General features: G+C 42.3%; 1 protein-coding gene and 1 pseudogene across 1 annotated transcript in view; both read right to left on the bottom strand.

Annotated features, from left to right (window-relative positions):
- The window catches only part of DHX57 (DEAH (Asp-Glu-Ala-Asp/His) box polypeptide 57), a 75336-nt gene that overhangs the window by 9843 nt on the left and 43619 nt on the right, over positions 1 to 21874 (bottom strand). The window contains exons 14-21 of the mRNA XM_011997328.1: positions 18798 to 18894; positions 17037 to 17210; positions 16367 to 16567; positions 13513 to 13789; positions 10954 to 11049; positions 10784 to 10867; positions 7462 to 7596; positions 5442 to 5516 (exon numbers count right to left, since the gene is read on the bottom strand). Coding sequence (XP_011852718.1) covers positions 5442 to 5516; positions 7462 to 7596; positions 10784 to 10867; positions 10954 to 11049; positions 13513 to 13789; positions 16367 to 16567; positions 17037 to 17210; positions 18798 to 18894 — 1139 coding nt within the window. The remainder of the gene's footprint in view (positions 1 to 5441; positions 5517 to 7461; positions 7597 to 10783; positions 10868 to 10953; positions 11050 to 13512; positions 13790 to 16366; positions 16568 to 17036; positions 17211 to 18797; positions 18895 to 21874) is intronic.
- On the bottom strand, positions 2282 to 3596 carry LOC105551915 (annotated as a pseudogene).

Raw genomic sequence — 21874 nt, 5'->3', positions numbered from 1 at the left:
CAGCCTCCCGAGTAGCTGGGACTACAGGCGCATGCCACCACACCCAGCTTATTTTTGTATTTTTAGTAGAGATGGGGTTTCACCATGTTGATCAGGATGGTCTCGATCTCTTTACCTCATGATTCACCCACCTTGGCCTCCCAAAGTGCTGGGATTATAGGCATGAGCCACTGTGCCCAGCCAGTAAATATCATTTTAATCTTCTCTTCCAAATTTATATTTTTATATATAAAAAGAAAAAACCATAAACACATAATATAAATAAAATAGCTTGAAAATGATGTATTTTCAATGATATCTTGAAAATAAACATATCTTGAAACTAAAATAGAATCTTTTTTTATAACCTACTTTTTAAAACTTAATATATTAAGAACATTTTTCTATGTTGTGACATATTTTCCTAAAACATAATTTTCGATGGATATATAAGACCTTGTCGTAAGAATTTATAATAATTTAACCAATAAATTCCCTGTTATTTCAAATTTAGATTGTCTGCAATTATAAACAGTGCTGAAATGAATATTCTCCCACTGTATCTTTGTACATATCTGCAATTAATTATTTCCTAATAACAAATCCCTAGGAATAAAGCTGCTATCTAGAAAGGGGGTATAAACTTATATTCCTACTCAGAGTAAGAGTACTCATTTTGGGGGGTTCATGACAGCATCAGCATTATATTTATTTATTTGCATTATTATCAAACAATTATTTATTTAATCTATTTTTGGTAGAGATGGGATCTTGCTATGTTGCCCAGGCTGGTCTTCAATTCCTGGCCTTATGCAATCCTCCCACCTGGACCTCCCAAAATGTTGGGATTGTAGGTATGAGCCACCTTACCTGGCCTATTTTTTATTTTAGGGATAGGGTCTCTCTATGTTGCCCAGGCTGGAGTGCAGTGGCTATTTACAGGCACAGTCATAGCTAACTGTAGCCTTGAACTCCTAGGCTAAAGTGATCCTCCTGTCTTAGCCTCCCAAGTAACTGAGATTACCAGTGCATGGTACCACATCTGGCAGTATTATAATTTTTAAAAAGTTTTGCCTATTTATTATTTTTTGAGACAGGGTCTCACTCTGTCACCCCGGCTGTAGTGCAGTGGCACAATCACGGCTCACTGCAGCCTCAACCTCCCAGGCTCCAGTTATCCTCCCACCTCAGCCTCCCAAGTAGCTGGGACTACAGGCATGCACCACCACGCCTGGCTAATTAAAAAAAATTTTTTTTGTAGAGACAAGGTCTCACTATGTTGCCCAAGCTGATCTCAAACTCTTGGCCCCATGTGATCTTCTCACCTCAGGCTTACAAAGTGCCACGAGACACTCTGCCCAGCCCAGTTTTGCCAATTTAAAAAGTAAAAAGAGGCTATTTCTTTGCTGTTTTTTTTTTTTTTAGACGGACTCTCGCTCTGTCGCCCAGGCTGGAGGCAGTGATGCAATTGCAGCTCACTGCAACCTCCGCCTCTCGAGTTCAAGTGATTCTCCTACCTCAGCCTCCCGAGTAGCTGGGACAACAGGCACCCACCACCACGCCTCCTTAATTTTTTTTTGTATTTTTAGTAGAGACAGTGTTTCACCATATTGGCCAGGCTGCTCTTGAACCTTGTGACCTTGTGATCCGCCCGCCTCAGCCTCCCAAAGTGCTGGGATTACAGGTGTGAGCCACTGCACCCGGCCTTCTTTGCTGTTTTAATTTGCATTTCTTCTTACTAGTAACACTGAATATAATTTTTGTGTATGTATTATCTGTTCAGTCATGTCCTTTGCCCACGTTTCTATTAGGTTCTATTAGATCTTTTATTTAGTCTTTTTTTTTTTTGAGACAGAGTCATGTTCTGTAGCCCAGGATGGAGTACGATGGTGCGATCTCTGCTCACTGCAACCTCCGCCTCCCAGGTTCAAGCTATTCTTCTGCCTCAGCCTCCCAAGTGGCTGGGATTACAGGCACTCACCACCACGCCCAGCTAATTTTTGTATTTTTTAGTAGAGATGGGGTTTCACCATGTTGGCCAGGCTGGTCTCAAACCCCTGACCTCAGGTGGTCTGCCCGCCTCGGCCTCCCAAAATGCTGGGATTACAGATGTGAGCCACCACGCCCGGCCTTAGTCTTTTTTTCTTTTTCTTTTTTTAAATTGTCATTTTATAGCTCCCCACTGTAGCTGCCCCCCACCCTTCCCTTTGATGACCACTTTTACAGGCTTCAGGGGGACCAGGGAACAAAGCTGGGGCCCGGTAGCCCCACTACACTGTTAGCCAGAGAGAACAAGTCACAGTTACAAATTATCACAACAATTAGTGCCTGTACTTGGGGGATCTGCAAAGTGAGGCGGCTCTAGCTCCCCATTGTACAGGGGTCTATTTGGCAGTGACCTTGCTCTGAGATGATGATATTCCTTCAGCCTGAGGGAATTGATGTTGATGAGACTGGTGGCATCGACTGGCTGGCTCACCACTGCCCTGCATGTTCACACTCACTGCTCCCCACTGTAGAGAGACAGTGGGGCTCCTGGCAGAGGATGTACACCTGGCCCTTGAAGATGGACACCTGCACTTTCCCTTCCACTTGCTCCTGGGACTTGGCGATGCAGTGGCAGGCAAAGTCACACTCAGGGCTGTGCCAGAAATCGGTGTACACCAACTCAGCAAATTTCAAGCCCAGGCCTTGTTTGATTCTGCGCACTTCCTGGTCCATGGCAAAGGCCTCAGTGTCTAAATGAGGGTAGTAAAGGATGGTGCCTGCTGGGGTCTTGTAGATACCTCAGGACTTCATTTCAATGAAGCGGGTCTCCACGATGTCAATATGGCCCACACTGTGCTTGCCTGCGACTTCATTCAGGTACACGAAGAGCTCCAAGGAGGTCTGGTGGGTGGTGCCATCCTTAATGCTGGTCACTTTCACGGGGACCCCTTATTTCACTCAATCTTGAGAATGTTGGGGGTGTTGGGGGCTTTGGTTGGGTCCTGGATCTTCATGTAGAGACTTGAAGGTGCTGGGTTCTTGGGGTTCTCCAAGATTCCAGCCTCATAGCTGATGTGCATGAGGTTCTCATCCATGTTCCATGGGTGCTTCGGAGTGACTGGGATGGGAATCCTATGTTTCTCTGTATATTCCATCAGATCACTGTGGCTCTTGAACTGGTTGTAGAAGTTGGGGATCCTCCCGGGAGCAATGACCTTAATCTGGGGGGCCAGTGAGTAGCAGGTGAGCTCAAACTGGACCTGATCATTCCCCTTTCCCATGGCACTGTGGGACATACACTTGGCCCCATCCCGCTGAGCAATTTCCACTTGTTTGCGGGTGATGCAGACGCTGGGGAGAGAGGGGCCCAGGAGGTAGCGGTCCTTATACAGTGCACTGGACTGGACGGCTGGCCAGATGAACTCCTCCACAAACTCCTTGCTGATGTCCTCAATGAAAACCTTTTTGGGCCCAAGGTTCAGTGCCTTCTTCCTGGCTTCCTTGAAGTCTTCCTTCTTGCTGATGTTGGCAAGGTAGGCAATGATGTCATAGCCTTGTTCCTTGAGCCACATACAGAAGGTGTCCAGGCCGCCATTGTAGGCCAGAACCACGGAGCCTTTGCTGAACATAGCATCTCGGATTGGAGGTGCAAGTTCCTGGCACCTGAAATCTGTCTTTATTGCTCCGTGAACCACTCGGGGCCTGGGGAGCAATGGCAGGTGACAGAGCAGGGCCCAAGTCTTTCTTATTGATGAGTTCTTAGATATACAGTCGGATACATCACCTTTTCCTTTTTGGCTTAGCCTCAAAACTATATTGTTACCTAAAACTTCTTATCCCACATTTATGTTCTTTGTTTCTACATTTTAAGTCTCCACATGATTTTTTCCCCACATTCTTTTTCTTTTTTCTTTTTTTAGAGACAGGGTTTTGCCATGTTGCCCAGGCTGGTCTCAAACTCCTGAGCTCAAGCAATCCGCCCACCTCAGCCTCCCAAAGTGCTGGGATTACAGGCATGAGCCAATGCTCCTGGCCCCCACATTCTTTTTTAAATAATCTTTTTATTTTGAAATAATTATAGACTCTCAGGAAGTGGCAAAATAGTACTGAGTTCCTTGTACCCTTCACCCAGCTTCCACCAACGGTAAGACCTTACATTACTAGAGTATGATAGCAAAACCAGTAAATCTATATCCAAATGACTTTTTTTCCCTTTCATAACCACACTACAAAGCACAAACAATTTTTTAAAAGTACATTTCAAATGGTTTAAAAAGCATACAAGTGCTAAGCAGAAAATGAGCCATAAATCAGTCAGACGTTAACTGAGGATTTAATAAAAAAAGTGAAGGCTTTGAAATATGATTCAGTATTCTGCCAAATTCAAACTCTTTGGGGAAAATGGTGCCTTGTTAGGGATGAATAATCAAAACTCAGGTAAAAGTCCAAGAGCACACTCAGGTAGCATTTCCAGTAGTCTGGCCACAGGTAGTCTTATGGCAAAGCACTGATTTTTTATTTTTATTTGAGACAGAGTTTCGCTCTTGTTGCCCAGGCTGGAGTGCAATGGCGTGATCTCGGCTGACCGAAACCTCCGCCTCCTGGGTTCAAGCGATTCTCCTGCCTCAGCCTCCTGAGTAGCTGGGATTACAGGTATGCATCACCACGCCTGGCTAATTTTGTATTTTTAGTAGAAATGGGGTTTCTCCATATTTGTCAGGCTGGCCTCGAACTCCCGGCTTCAGGTGATCCGCCCGCCTCGGCCTCCCAAAGTGCTTGGATTACAGGCGTGAGCCATCGCACCTGGCCCTTATTATTTACTTGTTTGTCTTTGAGACAGTCTCGGTCTGTGGCCCAGGCTGGGGTACAGTGGCATGGTCTTGGCTTATTGCAACCTCTGCGTCCTGAGTTCAAGCAATTCTCCTGCCTCAGCCTCCTGAGTTGCTGGGATTACAGGTACGCACCACCACGCCCAGCTAGTTTTTGTATTTTTAGTAGGTACGGGTTTTCACCATGTTAGCCAGGCTGGTCTCAAACTCCTGATCTCATGATCTGCCCACCTCGGCCTCCCATAGTGTTGGGATGACAGGCGTGAGCCACCATGCCTGGCTATTTACTTTTAGTCCAGAGTAGAGGGCGTAAGATAAACTGTAGTTGAATCAAGTTTCCAACTAACATAGAAAGTTAGTTACATATAGGTTGGCCGACTGACATTTATGTCTATTTTAATTTTTGGAATATCATATGTCAGAAGGATTAAAAATTTTATACAATAAATGTGTTATTGAATAATGTATCCCAACAGATTTGGGGAACTGAAGGAGTGAAAACGTATGCTAAGTTTAAAAGGGTGTGTGTGTGCGTACACATGTGTATATATCTCTTTAAGATGATTAATATGCACATCTTAACTTATATCACTTGGCTACAAATCAAACAAAAAATGGAAGGATCTAGGAAAAATGTTTTGTTACCTGCACTACATTTGGATACAAAGCAGCACACAGCATTGCTGATATCAGCTTGGGGTTCTCAGCATTTGAGTTTGCCTATGAGAGAAGTACAGCATTAATTAACAAGTAATATGGCTATTTCTTCTTTTGTTTTGAGACGGAGTCCCGCTCTGTCACCCAGGCTGGCATGCTGGCATGCAGTAGCGTGATCTCGGCTCACTGCAACCTTTGCCTCCTGGGCTCGAGTGATTCTCCTGCCTCAGCCTCCCAAATAGCTGGGATTACAGGCATGTGCCACCACACCCAGTTAATTTTGTAGTTTTAGTAGAGACAGGGTTTCTCCACGTTGATCAGACTGGTCTCGAACTCCTGACCTCAGGTGAGCTGCCTGCCTCGGCCTCCCAAAGTGCTGGGATTACAGGCGTGAGCCACCATGCCCAGCCTCTTTTTTTTCTTTTTGAGACAGAGTTTTGCTCTGTCACCCAGGCCAGAGTGCAGTGGCGCCATCTCGGCTCACTGCAACTTCTGACTCCCAGGTTCAAGCGATTCACCTGCCTTAGCCTCCCGAGTAGCTGGGATTACAGGCGTGCACCACTATGCCCAGTTAATTTTTGTATTTTTGGTAGAGACGGAGTTTCACCATGTTGGCCAGGATGGTCTCTAACTCTGGACATCAAGTGATCTGCCTGTGTCAGCCTCTCAAAGTACTGAGATTACAGGCGTGAGCCACTGTGTCTGGCTCTAATATGGTTATGTCTGTGCCGTAGAATTTACCATTTTATTATATTTGGTCTCTACCTTAAAGCAAAAAAAGAGCATCTAATTTCTATCTCTTTGCTAGAAAAACTATTTCTAAGTAAAAAACAAATCTACTGGACCACAGTCACATTGGACCCATTCCAAGGAGCCTACAATGACTTTCTAGACTTTTGCAAAGTTACAAAGCCAGTGTTCCGAAGTATAAATGGAGAAAAAAATTCTGGTTCATGAGATGTTCAGAATCTCCAGGAAGTGCTAACTGCACTTGGAACACAGGGGCATCAGGTTCATCTTACAGAAGTGCTCTTCCTATAGTTATAGAAAAAAACTGTCCTGTGTTAGAAAAAATGCTGGCCTGATTTAAGAAAATTCTACCGGAAGTCTATTCTACCTTTTATGAATTTATCAAGAAGCAGCATGAAATTTAAAAACCAAAAACAACAGCAATGATGAGCAGAAAACCTTCTATTCTTTTTTTTTTTTTTTTTTTTGAGACGGAGTTTCGCTCTTGTTGCCCAGGCTGGAGTGCAATGGCAGCTCCCCACACCCTCTGCCTCCTGGGTTCAAGCGATTCTCCTGCCTCAGCCTCCCGAGTAGCTGGGATTAGAGGCATGTGCCACCATGCCTGTATTTTTGGTAGAGACAGGGTTTCTCCATGTTGGTCAGGCTGGTCTCGAGCTTCCGACCTCAGGTGATCTGCCCATCTTGGCCTCCCAAAGTGCTGGGATTATAGGCATGAGCCACTGTGGGCATGAGCCACTGTGCCCAGCCCCCTCTATTCTTATGAGTGTTAGCTGACACTTAAAAAAATTTTTTTATACTTTTTTCTTTTTTTTTTTTGAGGCAGGGTCTAGCTCTGTTACCCAGGCTAGAGTTCAGTGTCTCAGTCTTAGCCCACTGCAACTTCTGCTTCCTGGGCTCAGATCATTCTCCCACTTCACCCTCCCACGTAGCTGAGATGACAGGTGGTACACCACCATGCCTGGTTAATTTTTTTGCAGAGATGGGGGTGGGGGTGGGGTTTCACCATGTTGCTCTGGCTGGTCTCGAACTCCTGAGCTCAAGCAATCCACCTGCCTCAGCCTCCCAAAGTGTTGGGATTATAGGTATGAGCCACTGTGCCAGGTCAGCTGATATTTATTTGCGCAAAGTAGAAAATCAAGAATGCCATTAACCCACTGCTCATAAGGCTTAAGTGAAGAATGTCTACAAGTGTTCTCAGGTTAAGATCGTATTTAGGTGCTAATCAAAGAGAAACAAGAACCAACTCTACATTCTTTACCTCTTCTCCTGTGGCATCTAAGACACCATCTCCTCCTTGGGCCCTTTTCTCAATTTCCCTTGCTCTGAGCCCTTCCCTTGCAAACCCTATATCCGATAACAGCTCCGTGAATTGTCGTTTGAGGCTGGCCATTTCCTAAAAGAAGTGGAAAAACCTTTAAGCAAGGGCATCAGCATAACAGTGTTAAGTCTTACAAAAATGAGTGACTACGAAAATGCATTATTTCAGGGGATAGCAATGAGGCTCAAGCGGATTCATCACTCAGATAGGAAGAGGATCTTGTCTGGTCATTTCCAAGAAGCAGCTTTCACTTACACAAACTGGCAGGCACAGTGAAACAGTTATGCAGAAATGCAAAAATTCAGTAAATCCAAGGATCATTTATTTCACTCTAGATTACAATTTTAAACACTTTCATTGGATTTTGGGTAGGCCTGATTTTCCATGAAATTCTTAGGACAGCAAAAAATGCGGCTGGTTTTGACTGGAATTCCAACTCCAAGCGCTGCGGCACTGTCTACTGTCTAGCTTTTCCTACTTGCATTGCTGCTCCTGTCCTCTCAGTTCCTTACTCAGGCCTAGAGTGGTTCGTGCTCTCGGTGGAACTCAGCAGAATGTTTCCTCTTTCTCTTTCCTTATGGTCTTGCTGGCTCATATCTTTTCCTAGGAATAGGGACATCATTAAGTGGTTTAAGATTTTTTTTTTTTTTTTTGAGACAGTCTTGCTCTGTCGCCCAGGCTGGAGTGCAGTGGCACGATCTCGGCTCACTGCGACCTCTGCCTCGTGGGTTCAAGCGATTCTCCTGCCTTAACCTCCTGAGTAGCTAGGACTACAGGCACGTGCCACCATGCCCAGCTAATTTTTGTATTTTTAATAGAGATGGGGGTTTCACCATATTGGCCGGGCTGCTCTCGAACTCCTGATCTCAGGTGATCCACCCACCTTGGCCTCCCAAAGTGGTGGGATTACAGGCGTGGGCCACCACGCCTGGCTGTGGTTTAAGATTCAGACACTCCTTTTAGTGGTTGAGCACAAATGTGAGAAAGAAAGTACAAACTTCTTTCTTTTGTGGCTACTGTTCTCACATGGGCTGCATATCAGACAAAGAGAAGGAGATAATAATCATTTAAGGAACTGAAAGCTAAGCAACACTACCCTGTCTATCAATGATGGTTTAAGTATTTTCTTGGAATGTCTCAAGTGTACATGGATAACTATAATATAACTAGGAGTTAAATATACCACAGTTTCTATTTCATGACAAGGTTTTAATTGAAATCTTAAAAAAAAAATCCTACAATCTAAGCTGGAGTTTAGTGAAAAGACGCAACTCTTGTTTGATGGACCTCATAAGTCACAGCAAAATCTACACATAGCCTAACAAAAAATAAATAAATAAATTTAGTAGGAAATATAATTTAAAAGAAATATCCTCATCTTATATTTAAGCATCTTAATGACTTGAGAAAATATTTCTTATTACCCTGTACATATAAATACCCCTCCTTTGATTATTGATTCTCAGCCTCCCAAGTAGCTGGGACCACAGGCATACACCATCACGTGTGGCTAATTTTTATATTTTTTGTAGAGACGGGGTTTCGCCATGCTGCCCAGGCTAGTCTTGAACTCCTGGGCTCAAAGGTTCTGCCTGCCTTGGCTTTCCAAAGTGCTGGGATTACAAGCATGAGCCACTGTGCAGGGCCCCAAAATCTTTGAGTAAAATATGCTTTGCAAAGATGTGTGCCATCATTATTTTGACTTCTCATACCACTCTGGAATTTATTTATTTATTTATTTTTTGAGACAAAGTCTCCCTCTGTTGCCCAGGCTGGAGTGCAATGGCACAATCTCAACTCACTGAAACCTTCATCTCCTGGTTTCAAGTGATTGTCATGCCTCAGCCTCCTGAGTAGCTGAGATTGCAGGTATGAGCCACCACGCCCAGCTAATTTTTTGTATTTTCAGTAGAGATGGGGTTTTGCTATGTTGGCCAGGCTGGTCTTGAACTCCAGGCCTCAAGTGATCTGCCTGCCTCGGTCTCCCAAAGTGCTGGGATTATAGGCGTGAGCCATAGTCCCTGGCCTCATCCCACTTTGGAAGGGCACCTAAAACACTGTTGCAACAGGGGACAGAAGCCCTGTCTCTACATTATACAGAAGATAAGACATTTTTAATTTTTATTTTTTTGAGACAGGATCTCCCTCTGTTGGCCTAGGCTGGAGTACAGTAGGGCGTTCATGGCTCACTGCAGTCTTGACGTCCCAGGCTCAAGTGATCCTCCCACCTCAGCCTCTGGAGTAGATGGGATTATAGGCCCAAATCACTAGGTCTGGCTGATTTTTGTATTTTTTATAGAGATGGGGTTTTGCCATGTTTCCCAGGATGGTCTCAAACTCCTAGGCTCAAGCAATCCTCAGGCTCCCAAAGTGCTGGGATTATAGGTATGAGCCACCAAGCCCGGCTAAACATTTTCTTGTATACTTAGTAGGTTCTGATAGATGTAAGAAAAATAACAAAATCTGGTTCAGTATTAGTTCTTTGGTTTTGGGGAGAGGGTAAGGGGATTAGAGATGGCCATGGACCCCTCTGAAAAGCTGATGAAAGCTATGGTCCGTCTCTCCAGAATAACGCACACATGCATAAGCATACAATTTTGTATACAATTTCAGGGGCTCAGAGATTCCGGTTAAGAATGCCTGGTGTAGCCTGGCGTGGTGGCTCATGCCTGTAATCCCAGCACTTTGGGTGGCCAAGGTGGGTGGATCATGAGGTCAGGAGTTCAAGATCAGCCTGGCCAGCATGGTGAAGCCCTATCTCTACTAAAAACACAAAAAAATTAGCTGGGCATGGGGGCATGCACCTGTAATCCCAGCTATTCAGGTGCCTGAGGCAGGAGAATCGCTTGACCCTGGGAGGTGGAGGTTGCAGTGAGCCGAGATCACGCCACTGCACTCCAGCCTGGGTGACAGAAGGAGACTCTGCCTCAAACAAACAAACAAATGAAAAAGCAACTGGTGTAATTACTGAAAAAACTGACTTCCAGTAAACAGCAGTCTTCAGAGTGCCTATGTTCTACCCTATCCTCCACATAAGTAAACAAAAATTCACCACAAAGAGGAAAAGGAGGTCAGTGGAAAGGTTCAGCACAGAAAGCCTGATATCACAGTGCAGGAGTCCATTTTACCCGGCTGGTAAAGCCAAATATACTCCAGAAATAACATTTGCAATGTTAAGACAGGACACATAAGATAAAGTCGCAGCACCCTCTGGTGAGCTACTCTAATACAAAATGAAGAAAAAGCCACAGACACAACTCACCTGCAGAACTCTTCCGGACAAGAAGTTTTGTCTGCAGTAATTATAACCTGCACGCACACCTTCTCTTGTACTTAGCTGCCATCCCTAAATTTTGGAGAAAATCAAACTGAACTTACTCAGTCTTTAGCGCCAACATGGAATAAAACGAAGCTATTAGGTCATATGCTTACCTTATACGCTTGTAGAAGGGCCAGATAATCACTGTTTGCGAATGCAAATTCCAGCTTTTTCTGGTTAGCTTCTTCTTTTTTATCCCAGGGAGATACCTAAAGGAGGGAGAAAAATCAGATTTAAAGAACACTTTTTTTTTTTTTTAAAGACAGGGTCTTATTCTGTTGCCCAGGCTGGAGTGCAGTGGTGCGATCATAGCTCACTGCAACCTTGATCTCCCAGGCTTAAGCAATCCTCCTGCCTCAGCCTCCCTGGTAGCTGGGACTACAGGTGTGCCCCATCATGCCAGCGAATTTTTAAAAATTTTCGGTAGAGATGGAGTCTCATGTTGTGCAGGCTGGTCTTGAACTCCTGGGCTCAGGCAATTGGCCCACCTCGGCCTACCAAAGTGCTGGCATTATAGGCATGAGCCACCACACCCCAGGTCCTACAGGACACTTTTTATCTGAGGTTTCAAATGGCATTTTCCTATTGCTAAAGCCAGATGCCTTGGGAAAGGATTTTGCGTGGAAAAGTGTAATCAGTGGGTCAGCTAATGAAAGGCAGTTATGATGGTAAATGGCAAGCTCACAGTCTTTGCTCTGTGAGTCTGCCTGCCCACCCAAAAGAAGCTCTTCTGGGTCTTTTAGTTCCAAGTGGCAAGAGTCATCAAAGAGCCACTCATTCTAAAGTTACATTTAAAACCTAACATTCTGTTATCTGTGTTCTTTATTTTACAGATTCTTGTTCATCTTCTACGTTTGAATCTCCCTTGCTACTATACCCACACTAGTGTTTTACTCTTATTTATTGTTTTACTTAAAAATCTACACTGGGAAGAATCCTCTTATTTTATTACAAATGTTTACAGGTCTTCCTTTTCCCTACAAATGTGTAAAATCAGCAGGGAAGTAAATTTTCACCGCTTTACACATACTAATTCATTAATCCAATGATATTTCTCTGCCTTCTCAGGCTCTAAAGATACCAGCATGAGCTTCAGTAGTTTCTCATGGCAATCTAAACCAATGCCCTAGCTGCAACACCACTGAAAATCATTCTAAACCAACCGTAGTGCTTCTAATTTTTGTATATTTAAATATCTTATAACTAATATAACAGCAGTAAAATTTTAGTTTCTACTTGAAAGTAAAATTCCTTCCTTTTTAGACAGGCCAGTGGGAAAAGGATTGCACGTGGGAGATTAATATTATGTTTACAGAGTCCAGCAAAGGACAGGTGCTCAGTTTTGGGCAAGGATGACATCAACATTTCTTCTCTCTCTCTCTTTTCTTTTGTTTTTTCTTCAGATCACTAAACGAAGGGAGACATCAACATTTCTGGATTCAGAGTCCAGAATGCTCACCATTATACCACGGAACCTCACACCAGACATCGACATTTCTAATGAGTCTTTCTTGATCCCAATAAAAGAAAATGGTCAGCGAGAGGTTGGTTTAGATGATTTGGGAAAAGGCAATGGAAGTCCTGTTCACAAGGTTGATACTGTGTACCCCCAGCAAGTTATGTCACCTCTTCTGGTTCTTGGTTTTGTCATTTCTTTCTTTTTTTAAAGACTAGTCAAGTCTCAACAATCAATTGACATAACTCACTACCACTGGACCAGCTGGTTTATAATTTGTTGTTAAGTCAGGGAGCTGGACTAAGATCTTTTTGCAGATCTGTGAGTTTATAATTCGATGACATATAACATTAAAACTGAAGAAAATGAATACATCCATTGATTCCCCTAACTAGATAAAATAAGCCACGATAAAAATAAAGGCAGATTGCTTATCATGAAAGGACCAGTAAAAAAGATTTTTTTAAATGAAGAAAGAAAAAAAAAAAAAGGCAGACTGACACTCCACCTAACAGCAGAAAATCCTTTCTTCTCAAGTATACGTGGAACACCCTTCAGGATAGACCATATGCTTGACCATAAAACAAAGCTCAATACATTTTAAAGAGGATTGAAATAGTACAAATATGTTCTCTGTCCACAATAGACTGAAATTAGAAATCAATAATGAAAAAAATTTTGCGAACTCACAAATATATAGAAATTAAACAACTCATGCCTAAATAATAAAGGGTCACAGGAGAATAAAAAGGAAAATCAGAAAATACTTTGAGATGAATGAAAAGGAAAACCAAAACATATGGGACACAGCTAAAATAGTCCTTAGAGAAAAACTGAGAGCTGTACATGCTTACATAAAAAAGAAAGATCTCAGAACAATAACCTAACCTTCTACTTTAAGACACTAGAAAAAGAAGAGCAAACTAAAGTAAATAGAAAGAAGGAAAGAATAAAGAGCAGACAGTAATGAAATAAAGAACAAATTGGATGACATTGTTCCCTAAAAAATCTTTTTGTTCGTTTTATTTGTCTTTGTCTTTTCAGAAATTTATTTTTGACCTTCTCCCTCCCATGCAGATGTGCCCTAAAAAATTCACATCTAACACACAAGCAAATTTTTAGGGGGCTCACATGCCCTTGATTCCCCCATGGTCCCCTTAGAGACCTATGGTCGTCCTCTCAGAGACTCCAGTTTAGATGAATGTTGTTTACTTACAAACGGAGACTTAAAAGCCAAACTGGCAGCAATGGTGAGAGCAGGATCCAAACAGCGGAAGATGGACCCAAACAACATTAGTTTGCCAATTCTCACATCCACAGGCAGAGAGGCCAAGTGATACCCAAGAGGGGTCAGTTTTTCATCTGGAGTTAATGCTCCTAAGTCTCGTAATCGTATTTTTGAGGCACGAAGAGAATCGGCGTGTGGAGGTTCAATGAGCCGAGAGAACACAGACTGGAGATTATGAGCACTAAACATCTCTAAAATTTTAATTCTGAAAAGGAAACAAAGTAACAATTTGTCAATTTTATTTCTGGTGGGATGACACAGAGGAATAATTTCTTGTGAGTGAGAATAATTGACAAGTTTAAATACAAATTTTTAAAATCTCGTGTTTTCTACTTCTACCAATAAACCACAGAAGCCCTTTCAGATTCTGAAACTTACTCATATTCAGAATAAAATTCTCTCTATAAACTTTCAAAATGCTTCTTTCCTTAAAGGTGGGATCGAATTATGAAATAGAGTTCATGACAAAAGATAATAAGTGCTGGCAAGGATGTGGAAAACTTGGAACCCTGCACATTGTTGGTGGGAACGTAAAATGATGCAGCCACTATGAAAAACAGGATAGAGATTCCTCAAAAAATTAAAAATAGAATACCATATGATCCAGCAACCCCACTTCTAAGTATACACCCAGAAGAACTGAAGTCAGAATCTTGCAGAGAGGCCAGGCACAGTGGCTCACGTCTGTAATCCCAGCACTTTGGGAGGCTGAGGTAGGTGGATCATTTGAGGTCAGGAGTTCGAGCCCAGCCTGGCCAACATGGTGAAACCCAGTCTCTACTAAAAATACAAAAATTAGCCAGGCTGGTGATGCACACATGAAATCCTAGCTACTTGGGGGGCTGAGGCAGAGAATCACTTGAACCCGGAGGTGGAGGTTGCAGTGAGCCAAGATCACGCCACTGCACTCTAGCCTGGGCGACCGAGCAAGACTCTGTTTCAAAAAAAAAAAAAAAAAGAATCTTGCAAAGCAGAGATACTTGCACTCCTGTGTTCACTGTAATATTATTCACAATACCCAAGATATGGAAACAACCTAAATGTCCACTGACAGATGAGTGGATAAAGAAAGTCCAGTATATACACATACAGTGGAATACTATTCAGGCTTAAAAAAGAAAGAAATTCTGCAATATGCAACAGCGTGGATGAAACCTTGAGGACATTATGTTAAGTGAAATAAGTCAGTCACAAAAAGACAAATGCTGGATGGTTCTACTTGTATGAGGTATCTAAAATAGTCAAACTCACAGAAGCAGAGAGTAGAATGGTTGCCAGGGGCTGGACATGAGGGGAAAATGGAGAGTTGCTGTCCAATAGGTATAAAGTTTCAGTTTCGCAAAATGAGTAAGTTTGAGAGCTCTGCTGTACAACATTATGCCTATAGTTAACAGTACTGTGTTGTAAAATTAAACATTTGTTAAGAGGGTAGATCTCATATTAAGTATTCTTACCATAATAAAAAACTGGACATGAATAGCTTAGATAGTTCTGACTGCTATACAATTAAAGGCATTTATTAAAAAATTTTAAATGATCCACTTATTCCTTCGCACATCTGAAGGTGCAGTCATTGTTTATTTATTTATTTATTTATTTATTTATTTTTTGGGGATGGAGTTTCACTCTTATTGCCCAGGCTGGAGTGCAATGGTGTGATCTTGGCTCACTGCAAACTCTACCTCCCAAGTTCAAGTGATTCTCTTTCTTCAGCCTCTTGAGAAGCTGGGATTACAGGTCTGTGCCGCTACACCTGGCTAATTTTGTATTTTTTTAGTAGAGATGGGGTTTCACCATGTTGGCCAGGCTGGTCTCGAACTCCTGACCTCAGGTGACCTGCCTGGCCCAGTCTCCCAAAGTGCTGGGATTACAGGCATGAGGCACCACGCCTGGCCCAAAGTTGCAGTCATTGTTTATAAAATTAATCTGCATTGTGTCCTGCCTTGTGATAGCTCTTCAAAAACTAGTGTTTTAAATTATGAACTTCATCCAGAAAAAGAGTTCTCATTTTAAAAAAACAAATTATGAATATCAGCAACTTAAAGTGTAACATACATAAAATTTTATTTACTTCACATACAGCTCCTTTTTAAGTTGCCAACTTATAAACATACAATTTCACATTTTTATTAACATGTATATTTTTGGTACCTTGCCTTTTCTCACTTAATGTAGTTCACTTTAAGACATGAATTGGCAGTAATTCTCTTACTTAAATTTCATTTTTATTTTATTTATTCATTATTTTTTTTAGAGACAATTCTTGCTCTGTTGCCCAGGCTGGAGTGCAGTGGCGCGATCTCGGCTCACTGCAACCTCTGCCTCCTGGGTTCAAGAGATTCTCCTTCCTCGGCCTCCCAAGTAGCTGGGACTACAGGCGTGCACTACCACACCCAGCTAATTTTTGTATTTTTAGTAGAGATGGAGTTTCATTCACCATGTTGGCCAGGCTGGTCTCGAACTCCTGACCTCAGGTGATCCACCCTCCTCAGCCTCCCAAAGTGTTGGGATTATAAGCGTGAGCCTCCACGCCCAGCCCTACATATATATTCTTAAGCTATATTTTAGGGCCATGCTCTGCAATGTAAGAGATCTTTATGTGCAGAAATGTAAAAGGAATGGTAAAGGTAACACTAAGGATCTTTTTCTTTGCAAATAAATGAGATTATTGGCGGTCATTCTTAGCCAAATATCTTCTAGAAGTAAAAGGAAAACATGGAACTTAACAGAGTGAGAAACATTTAGACCTTTTGGAAGCAAAACACAAAAAACCAGATGTCACCTTAGACACAGCTGTTCCAGTGGCACTCTTTGTATTTCTGGTAGCTGTTGCTTTAAAAGCTGGTGATTGTAGTGATGGCTAGTGAATAAATGGAAGCAGACCCCAGATGCAACACGGCCTGCTCGGCCTTTCCTTTGTAGAGCATTGGCTTGAGACACAAAAGTGTCCTCTAGACTTTCCATCCCTTTGCTGGCATCATATCTATAAAGAAAAAGAAAATACAAAATTGAGTCATTTTATAAAAATGTGGCCAAGACTGCTTGGCATGGACAGAATAGATGAACCACCTTCCTCCTGTAGAAGGACACAGTGCCCTGTATATTCTGGGATAGTTGAGTCCCTGGTAGGAGCAGCTAGTGCTGATTTTAGTGGCATCAAGTGCAGAGTTTCCCAAATTACACAGTTTCTTTATTCAAACCTTTTTCATACAAGCACATATAAAATCACATGACAAAAAGAGAGAAAAAGCAATTCATTACTTTTCATCCTCATTTGATGTTAAGCTCCATGCTCTTGGCTACAGAATCACTCACGCATCCACGTGCAGTTTTCATAAAGTATTTTTTCATACAGTTACCCATATAGCTTAATAGCATTAGCCATTAACAACTGTGTCTCCCTACATGAAGCATTTTTAGCCCCTCTCTTACATCACCACAAGACGGAATACCTCTTTTCTTTCATTTTCCCAGAATCGATGACATAGACAACATCATCGATGGTTATGGATGTCTCAGCAATGTTGGTGGAAATTATAATCTTAGTTACTCCTACAGGAGGTTTTACAAACACAGCCTGCTGCTCTTCACTGGATAACGATGAATGAAGTGGGTGAATAACACATCTGGAAGGAAATAAAAGCACATGAAGTATTCTAGCACATAGCACTGAAACTGGATTTCAGTGGGTGAATTTCTACTATGACTTCGGGTATTAGCAACTTCTCCACAATCTGTACTCGGAGCCCAGCTTTTCTACATAGTAAAGTCTTGGCCAGGCGCAGTGGCTCACACCTGTAATCCCAGCACTTTAGAAAGCTGAGGCGGGCAGATCACCTGAGGTCAGGAGTTCGAGACCAGCCTAGCCAACATGGTGAAACCTCGTCTGTACTAAAAATACAAACATTAGCCAAGTGTGTTGGCGTGCACCTGTAATCCCAGCTACTTGGGAGGCTGAGGCAGGTGAATCACTTGAGCCCAGTAGGCAGAGGTTGCAGTAAGCTGAGATCCCGCCATTGCACTCTAGCCTGGGTGACAATAGTGACACTCTGTCTCAAAAAATAAAATAAAAATAAATAAATAAATGGTAAAGTCCTTTCTGATTTTGACAAAATATTTACTTAGTTCTAGGAACCAAAAACCTCATACCAACTTGGGAAAAATGCTGGAGTGTAATTCAGTAATAAATAATGAGGAGGAATAAATAATTGATATTCTACAAGCAACAAGCCTAGTGCAAACTAACCAGCAAAGAATCATTCTTCCTTTAAATACAGAGAAGAGCTTGTAATCCCAGCTACTTGGGAGGCTGAGGCAGGAGAATCACTTGAATCTGGGAGGTGGAGGTTGCAGTGAGCCGAGATCATGCCACTGCACTCCAGCCTGGGCCACAGAGCGAGACTCCGTCTCAAAAAAAAAAAAAAAAACAAACACAGAGAGAAAGAGAGAGAGAGAGAGAGAGAGAGAAGAGAGGCGATAACAATGATGTAACCTCAGAAACTTCATTCTTACATTTTTAGGGAGTGTTCATTTGTCAAACAGTTCTCTTCTTAAATATGAAAACACACCTAGTGTGTCTTGCTCCTGGAATCAGAACTACTGAAGATGATTTTCTCTTATAATGGTAGGACTTCTTTGTTGTTACTAACGCTGCCTTTCCCCCACCCTCCCCCACTCTCTGGGGCTCTGACATCTAAAATTACATGCAAATTTGCTGAGTCACTATGCTATGTGAAGAGAATTTTTTTTTGAAACGGAGTTTCACTCTTGTTGCCCAGGCTGGAGTGCAATGGTGTGAATTCGGCTCACTGCAACCTCCGCCTCCCAGGTTCAAGCTGTTCTCCTGCCTCAGCCTCTCGAGTAGCTGGGTTTACAGGCGCCCGCTACCACACCTGGCTAATTTTGCATTTTTAGTAGAGATGGAGTTTCTCTGTGTTGGTTAGGCTGGTCTCGAACTCCTGAACTCAGGTGATCCACCCGCCTCGGCCTCCCAAAGTGCTGGGATTACAGGCATGAGCCACCACACCTGGTCAATATTTTTCTTTAATAAAAGGGGAATAACTGATTTCCTGCAGCAAATAGGTTTGTTCATTTCCAGCTGGCATAAACAAATGTATGCTCGAAGAGTCGTACTCTTCCAGGGTCCAAAGAGGGTGATATCTTTACAGGTAACTGCAATGGATGATTAAGAATATAGAAAGCTATTAGCTTACCGATTACTACGTCTGTTGTTGAAAAGAGAATTACACTGTAGCTGTTCATAAAGCATTTTGATTTCTGCTAGTCCTGGTAAAAATACAAGTATAGCACCTGGGTATATAAAAAGAATCAATATGTGGGTAAGCATAGGCACAGAAAAGAAACAATGAAATTTTTTTTTAAAAAACAATCAATATGATAAATGAAGTAAATGAAGCACTAATATAGATTATAAAGCTGTTTTTAACCAAAATATGCAATAATCTGAGAATTTCGCCTGTGGTCTCAGCTACTCGGCAGGCTGAGGTAGGAGGGTCGCTTGAGCCAGGGAGGTGGAGGTTGCAGTAAGCCAAGATTGCGCCACTGCACTCTAGCCTGGGTGACAGAGCGAGACCCTTTTCAAAAAAAAAAAAAAAAAGAAAAAAGAAATTTTCACTATCATTTTTATTTGCTTTGTAAAGTCCCAGAGGATTTAAAGAAATAAAAAATTACATGTTTTATATATTCTCTGACTTAATAAGGACAAAATGGAGATTTATCCTTCTATAACCAGAAAAACTGAGGTGTGGAAAAGTATAATGTCTATCAGTATAATGCCAAGAATTATTAGCTAAGCTCTTTTTTTTATTTTAATTTTTAGTTTTTGAGATAAGGCCTTGCTCTGTCACCCAAGCTGAAGTGCAGTTGCATGATCACGGCTCACTGCAGCCTCAACCTCCCCAGGCTCAGGTGATTTTCCTACCTTAGCCTCCCGTGTAGTTGGGACTATAGGTATACGCCATCAATTTTTTATGTTTTTAATAGAGACAGGGTTTTGCCATGTTGCCCAGTCTGGTCTCAACCTCCTGGACTCAAGTGATCCACACACCTCAGCCTCCTAAAATGCTGGGTTTATAGGCATGAGCCACTGTGCCTGGCCTAGCTAAGCTCTTTAAATACACTTTTTCAGTACACTGGTTATTTTTTTTGTTTGCTTTTGAGACAGCGTCTTGCTCTGTTGCCTAGGCTGAAGTGCAATGATGTGATCTTGGCTCACTGCAACCTCCGCCTTCTGGGTTCAAGCGGTTCTTCTGCCTCAGCCTCCTGAGTAGCTGGGATTACAGGCGCGCGCCCCACACCCGGCTAATTTTTGTATATTTAGTAGAGACGGGTTTCACCATGTTGGTCAGGCTGGTCTCGAACTCCTGACCTCATGATCTGCCTGCCTTGGCCTCCCAAAGTGCTGGAATTACAGGCGTGAGCCACCGCACTTGGCCCCACTGGCTACTTTCTATTTCTTTCTTTTTTTATTTTTTTTAGAGACGAGGTCTCACTGTACTGCCCAGGCTGGTCTTGAACTCTTGAGCCCAAGCAATCTTTCTGCTTTAGCCTCCCGAGTAGTTGGGACTACAGGCATGCACCACTGCACCTGGCCTTGACATTAAATTTCTATAGGAAGAGGTATTCTCCTAACCTTATAAGACAGGAAGACTATTCTCTCTATTAATAAATAAAATCCATAAACATTTTACTGGAAATGAGAAAAGGAAACTATAACTGGCTGGCCAATCTGGTAATCTAAATTCAGATGTATTTTAGAGACAGCCCATTAACTAACCCTATCATATTAACAGTTTATGGGCTTTTAAATTTTACATTAAAGAAAATAAGCATGAAAACTGATTATAGTATATTTCTGTGTGAAGAGCAGTCACTCACTCAACAATAGTCACCTTCTTTTGTGCTTTATTCAGGGAGAAAAATGGTACTGTTTTCACCAGCCTCTCCTTTATTCCCACAAATATTTATTGGGTACCTACGTCAGCTCCATGTGAAGTGCAATGGGATATAAAACAAGCATCTGTCAGCAGAGAACTCATAACCTATTATTCAGTCATAGTTCTCCTTCCCACTAAATAAATGAGGAATCTGAATTATCACAAAACTGGAACTCTGATGAAGGCTGAAAGAGATCTTACAGCCTTTAAAAAAAATACTTCATAGTAACAAAGAATGCTCACGTATATTATCTCATTTAATCCTCATAGCCATCCACTGAGAAGGTTATTAGTGGCCAGGCATAGTGGCTTAGGTCTGTAATCTCAGCACTTTAAGAGGCTGAGGTGGGTGGATCACTTGAGATTAAGAGTTCGAGACTAGCCTGACCAACATGGTGAAATCCCATCTCTACTAAAAATACAAAAATTAGCCTGGCATGGTGGTACATGCCTGTAATCCCAGCTACTCAGGAGACGGAGGCACGAGAATCACTTGAACACAGGAAGTGGAGGTTGCAGTGAGCCGAGACTGTGCCATTGCACTTCACCCCGGGCCACAGAGCAAGACTCCGTCTCAATTAAAAAAAAAAAAGAAGGCTACTAGTACCCCTACTAGTGACTCAGTAACTTCAGACTCAGGTCACAGAGTTAGTAAGCATGGAGCTTGGACACAAACCTAGGGTTTCTGGCATCAGATCCATGTTCTTTCCATTACATACCCCATGATCCTCTCTGCTAAAATGCCACAAAATTTTATTGAGGTCAGGTGTGGTGGTTCATGCCTGTAATCCCAGCACTTTGAGAGGCTAAAATGGGAAGACTGCTTGAGCCTAGGAGTTTGAGACCAGTCTGGGCAACATAGGGAGACACCGTCTCTACAAAAAATTAAAAATTTAGTAGGGCATGGTGGCACATGCCTGTGGTCCCAGCTACTCGAGACGCTGATGGAAATTGTAGGATTGCTTAAGCCAGGAAGTTGGGGCCGCAGTGACCTGTGATCGGGCCACTGAACTCTAGCCTGAGAGACAAAGTGAAACTCTGTCTCAAAAAGAAAAATTTCAAAAATTATTTATTAAAAGAGAAGATAAGCAAAAAGAAAAATACAAAGAAAAAAAAGCCACAAAATTAAAGAATGATAAAACACACTATTATATGTGAATTGAAAATTTTGTCTATATTTTTATGTGCCTCATCTGTCCAGGATATCTTTAATGTTCACAAATATGTCACATATGTCACTGACTTTCTAGTCACTATATCTACTCTGCTTTAAATTTAGGTAATTTTCTTTCTTTCTTTTTTTTTTGTTTTGAGACTTGTCCCCCAGGCTGCCA

This window comes from Mandrillus leucophaeus, unplaced genomic scaffold (genome assembly GCF_000951045.1).
Source record: "Mandrillus leucophaeus isolate KB7577 unplaced genomic scaffold, Mleu.le_1.0 Scaffold538, whole genome shotgun sequence".
NCBI lineage: Eukaryota > Metazoa > Chordata > Mammalia > Primates > Cercopithecidae > Mandrillus > Mandrillus leucophaeus.
Note: the sequence above shows the minus strand (reverse complement) of the source record. Positions and strands in the feature narration are given on the sequence as shown.